Source organism: Osmerus eperlanus, chromosome 5 (assembly GCF_963692335.1).
Source record: "Osmerus eperlanus chromosome 5, fOsmEpe2.1, whole genome shotgun sequence".
Lineage (NCBI taxonomy): Eukaryota > Metazoa > Chordata > Actinopteri > Osmeriformes > Osmeridae > Osmerus > Osmerus eperlanus.
Genome location: NC_085022.1, coordinates 1,654,356 through 1,659,894, shown reverse-complemented (window position 1 = coordinate 1,659,894; position 5,539 = coordinate 1,654,356). Strand labels below are relative to the sequence as shown.

At 48.7% G+C, this 5,539-nt stretch overlaps 1 protein-coding gene across 1 annotated transcript; it reads right to left on the bottom strand.

Annotated features, from left to right (window-relative positions):
• Positions 1 to 725: 725 nt before the first annotated feature.
• Positions 726 to 5,254, bottom strand: si:dkey-234i14.3 (fibulin-7-like). Its single transcript, XM_062462849.1, has 7 exons — positions 4,756 to 5,254; positions 3,596 to 3,776; positions 2,990 to 3,160; positions 2,475 to 2,765; positions 2,247 to 2,384; positions 1,885 to 2,020; positions 726 to 1,108 (listed from the first exon to the last, which is right to left on the bottom strand). Exons 1-7 carry the CDS (start codon positions 4,819 to 4,821, stop codon positions 748 to 750), a joined length of 1,344 nt encoding a protein of 447 aa, XP_062318833.1. The 5' UTR covers positions 4,822 to 5,254; the 3' UTR covers positions 726 to 747.
• Positions 5,255 to 5,539: the final 285 nt, after the last annotated feature.

Genomic DNA, 5,539 nt, shown 5'->3' with positions numbered 1-5,539 from the left:
TGGTGGATACATGTTTATTGTGTAGTGGTGCCACTTTAGGGTACAATGGAAACAAACTAGTATGTGTACACAAACACCATAGACACAAAACAATAAATATAGTCATGAGCCGAGCAGTTTGTGAAAGTGATTTATGTTTGTGGTCCCAAAAAAAAAGATTCCTTGATGCTGCCTTAATTGCACTATACGCTATTCTGTTCACTCAATACTATCTCAAACTTATGCAAAGAAAAACATGTTTAAAAAGCTGGTATTTACAGGCTGCATTGGCAGAGTGACTGCTCTCCATGGCACCCTCCAGCCCTCATGGTTTTATAACAGCCTCAGGAGCCAGTCCTCCAGGGTCCTCTGCTCTTCTCCTCAACCGTCCAACAGTGGTTCTATTCTCTATCTTCTCTACTAGCTCCCTCACTCTTCTCCCTCCACATTGCTGTCCTATCCTCTCCTCACCCCTCCTCCATCCTCCTATCCTCTCCCCTCTCCTCCCCCCTCACCCCTCCTCCATCCTCCTATCCTCTCCCCCCCTCCTCCATCCTCCTCTCCCCTCTCCTCCCCCCTCCTCCATCCTCCTATCCTCTCCCCCCCTCCTCCATCCTCCTATCCTCTCCCCTCTCCTCACCCCTCCTCCATCCTCCTATCCTCTCCCCTCTCCTCACCCCTCCTCCATCCTCCTATCCTCTCCCCTCTCCTCCCCCCTCACCCCTCCTCCATCCTCTCCTCCCCTCTCCCCCCCTCCTCCCCCCTCCTCTAGAAGACATAGGGAGAGACAAACAGGGTGACCTTGGTGAGGTATTTCCCCAGCATGGCTCGTCTCTCCAGCTCACTCATCTCCACCTCGGCCTCCAGGGTTGCGGGGCCCTCTACGGGGCTGACCAGCAGCAGGGTCCCTGTTTGCCGGCTGGAGCGCTGCACGCTGAAGTGGCCCCGCCCTCGGCCGCCCACCAGCCCGAAACGAAGCGTGTCGCCCAGGACGCGGGCGGCAGACACCCTGAACAGCACCCTGGGGGCGGACATGTTGGACACCACGGACAGGAAGTGGAAGGAGATGGAGTTGTAAGCCTGGGAGCAGGCCTCGTCCCCAACCAGACAGGGGTTCCTCTCACATCGCCTGGTGGGGAGGGGGTGGGGGGGGGAGTGGGGGGTGGGGGGGGGAGTGGTAGAGTAGCTTAAGGAATTTGATGGTTTTAGATTTAGGCTTGAATTCTGAGAAAGAATGTTGTTGTGTCTCGTGAATTAAAAGTTTACAGACTTGAAACAATGAAGCCTGAAAGCAAGACGGACCCTCAGTTCAGCGGAGGAGTTAGATGAACGAGGTCACGCCAGTCAAATTACATGTCTGAGGTGCGGTAACAGGAAAATTAAAACTCTTTCCTCCGCTGCAAAATTGTTTGTTTGGTTCTCTAATCTGCCAGAATGATTGAGAGAACACATCATGACCTCCCTGAGGGAAGTCTCTGTGTGGTACTGTAACCCTCGCCAAAACGAAAATATGCTTGGGTTCCGATGTCAGCAGTTTTACTGAGAGGTGTGAGTGTCTTACATGGGGGACGTCTTGATGTACGAGGCGTGTGTGAGCGTCTTACATGGGGGACGTCTTGATGTACGAGGCGTGTGTGAGCGTCTTACATGGGGGACGTCTTGATGTACGAGGCGTGTGTGAGTGTCTTACATGGGGGTCGTCTTGATGTACGAGGCGTGTGTGAGCGTCTTACATGGGGGACGTCTTGATGTACGAGGCGTGTGTGAGTGTCTTACATGGGGGTCGTCTTGATGTACGAGGCGTGTGTGAGCGTCTTACATGGGGGACGTCTTGATGTACAAGGCGTGTGTGAGCGTCTTACATGGGGGACGTCTTGATGTACGAGGCGTGTGTGAGTGTCTTACATGGGGGACGTCTTGATGTACGAGGCGTTCAGGACGTGAGGACACTCCACCGTGGCACACTGGAAGCCCCCGTACGTGTTGACGCACAGCTGGTCCTGGCTGCAGTTATGCAGTCCGCTCTCACACTCGTCAATATCTACACACACACACACACACACACACACACCAGGAAGGGATGGAGGGAAGAGGAAAGTCTTAACAACAAAGAGAAGAACACAAGCAGCACTTGCCCAACGTGGAGAAGGGTTCAGGGGGCAAACTGACGTCACCACACATTAAAGCCAAAGTCTCTAACACACGGTGGATGATTAAGGTTCTCAGCTAAAATATATAAGATCAGAGACCCTGTGATAGAAGCAGACCTTTGCAGTTGCGGCTGTCCCTGGTCATGTTGTAGCCTCTGGGACACACACAGTGGAAGCTGCCTGGGGTGTTGACGCAGGTGAACACACACAGACGACCTGGCTGACCCAGGGGGAACAGCTCACACTCGTCGATGTCTGAAACACACATCTCGGTTTGAAACCCCCCTGCTCTGCCCCAGTGCTGCTGGATGACGGTTTGAAACCCCAGTGCTGCTGCAGACTCACCTGTGCAGACGTTGCTGTCGCGGCCTGAGATGGTGAAGCCCAGGTCACAGGTGCAGTGGGAGGAGCCTTGAAATTGGGTACAGCGAGACGGACGGATGAAGGCCGAGAGGGGAGGGGAGGAGGAGGTGGGGGAGGAGGAGGTGGGGGAGACTGTGACAGTGGAGGAGGAGGAGGAGGAGGAGGAGGAGGAGGAGGAGGAGGAGGAGGAGGAGGAGGAGGAGGAGGAGGAGGAGGAGGAATCAGAAGAGGAGGGTGAGAAGGAAGGCAGGGATGGGTTGCTGCTGCTCAAGACTGGGAAAAGACAGAGAGGAGACATTATACAAACAACATACATACAAACTCTATGACTTAGTTTCCTAAACATGGATCAACCCTAAGGAAATGTTTTCAGTGGAGATCACTCTTCGTTTAGGAGTAGGCTTAATCCATTGCTGGGAAACCGAGCCTATATGTACTATTGTAATATACTGTAGTATCAGATGCTGTCAGTGTGTCCAGGAGCAGGCGAGACTCACCCCTGCAGGCTGGCTGCTGGCCGCTCCAGCGCAGGGCCTCCAGACACACGCGCGTCTGCGGCCCCAGAAGCTCAAAGCCAGGCTTGCACACAAAGTGCACCTCGTGTCCCACCGCAAACACCCTCCCCAACCTCCTGCCGTTGGTCAGACTGTCAGGCTTGGGGCAGGTGGCTGGACCGGAGCAGGGGCGAGAGAGAGAGGAGCACAGAGAGTCACATACAGGGGTGTCGTATGGCGAGGGGCGCACAAGCTGTTTTATGTATGTAAACACAAGTGTGTGCAGAGTGTATTCAAAGTGCACTACAAAATACTGAAAACATGTTTGTATTTCTTCTTGAGTTTCCAGATTGGATGGGGCTCTTCTCAGATCAGTCTCATGGTTCTATGAGCATTTTGCTTCCATATTCTGACCTGCTGTAAAGGCTTGTTACTGTGCGTTTTTCCCTGAAAAGAGTTTTGATCTGGAGCCTTGTTACAAAACGTGCATGCCCAGGGACAAACGGTTCTATGTAACCCTCTGGTCGTACCCACGGAAGCAACACAACCAATCTACACCTCTGTATCGAGCTCCACCGCGCTCTGCTCGCTGCCAAGACGCTCTCTCACCGTCCCTGTGGGGCGTGGCCACGGGCGTGGTCAGGGCCGAGGCCTGTCTGGTGCTGTTCTGCAGGGCAGTCAGCCTCCTCCTCAGGGAACGCAGGTTCTGCTGGTAGGACGCCTCGTGGGCCACCAGCATCTTTTCCACTTGGCGCAGAGAGATCTGCAGCTCCTGGCTGGATGTACACTCCTGCACGGTTTACATTATTCTTACTATCATTTTTAGTTACCTCATTGTCAAAAAAAAAACTAACATGCCTTTTACTTACAGTACTTGTTTTATCTTTCTTTATTTTTCTACTTACTGCGTTTATTGTTGCACCAACCTACCAAAGCAAACTAATAACGAGTCTCATTATTTTTTGGCCGAGAGGTCATGCGGGGTCAGACGTATAGCAGAGAAGTTGACCTCTTAGTTACTCGTGGTGGCCGACTGCACAATCGGTGTGTCAGACACGGTAATTACACGCAGCGATTCCAGTCCTGTTTCCATCCCCATCTCTATCTCTATCTCTGTTGTTCTCTTTTGTATTGGAATTGTTTCACAAAAGGTTCAAAGAGAATCAGTTATAGAATTTTCTTCTGAATACAATATTGATCAACAGTTACAGTAATGATAGTTAATTGTAATAATGGAGATGTCGTAGTAATGATGCCAACCTTTTATATCAGTGATGTGGGTTTCCAATTGAAAATAGCTACTGCCTAATCGTTTCACCCGTGTACGACTTCTCATTCACAGAAACAAATAGGACGGTAAAGTATTTACAGACGCATGATTATTACAAGGTGTCACGTCTATTGAAGTAGGCCTATATCACCTGTATGAAAATGGGCTATGCGCCAAATAAAAAAAATATGTATTCAAGAAAGAAAGAATTCCGAGGATTTTGGGATATAAAACTCCCATAACCTCAAATAACCTGAAATTAGCAATTGTACAAAAAAAAAAATACTATACATAAAGGTTAGCCTACCTCTTGTGTGATCTATTTCTTTCCACACCTGTGAAACTATATTTTGCCTACGTATGTTTGCACAAGCTCCAGCAAAATAACCGTAACAATACCGATTTCGTTTTTAAATAGGCTATACATGATTGTAAACGAAGAAATACTTAGGTTATATCTGTCAACCAGACGGACCTGATGCAGACTATAAAAACTCACCTGCCCAGAAGTAGCGTAGAGGTGGTGCACACCAAATATCACCATAACAACACAAATCTGATTCATTCTGGACAATACCCGTGTTTTCCCGGTTTCACCACACTGACTTTGATCGTGGACTTGTAAAGATTGTAGATTGTCGATTTAAAAACAATTACATTAAGATGGAGAACTTATGAATACTGAAAAGAAAAAACCCAATGCAATTAAGAAATATTGTTTTACTTTGTAAGAAAAAGTAGTTTGTCAAGACCGTCCGACTTAAACTGCTACTGTAAAGCTAAAACATCTGAACTTTTCGAGAGCAGTTGCCAAATTTCTGTTTAAGCTCAGCCTCCCAATTCGACTATTTCAACGCCAAGACGAATAGCTGAGTTTAGCCAAGTGGGTTGTGCATCTGTCCAGCGGTGGAACCGTGGCTTTGAATTTTGATAACCAGTCATAGACTCTCAAAATAGAGTTAGATTATAAGGGTGAGTTTGACAGCTTCTAGTTGGAGGTTTGCCGTCTTTTAATCATTCTCTGGACAAAGTATATTCAGATAACGACAGACTATTCTAAACGAACTGCTTCTTCGACAAAAAAACAAACCGCCTGTATAAATAGTGGAATGCCTCAATGCTTGGTGCATGTGATTGTGCACAAAGATTTGCGGAATTTGTGGTTGGTGCAATGTTTACAATCTCCACAAGGTGATGCATTTGCCCTTCAAGTAGATTTAGTGTCTGACTTGAGGTATTTTAATCTTTTGGTTGAGTAAATGACATTGTTAGTGATAGGCCTA

What these genes read in the sequence shown, in the direction of transcription:
- si:dkey-234i14.3 (XM_062462849.1), bottom strand. Translation starts at nt 4,821, where the DNA reads ATGAATCAGATTTGTGTTGTTATGGTGATATTTGGTGTGCACCACCTC. An exon ending in TCTACGCTACTTCTGGGCAG is followed by an intron (nt 3,777 to 4,755) that starts GTGAGTTTTTAT and finishes TAAACCGTGCAG; the next exon opens with GAGTGTACATCCAGCCAGGA. An exon ending in CGACAGCAACGTCTGCACAG is followed by an intron (nt 2,385 to 2,474) that starts GTGAGTCTGCAG and finishes TGTGTGTTTCAG; the next exon opens with ACATCGACGAGTGTGAGCTG.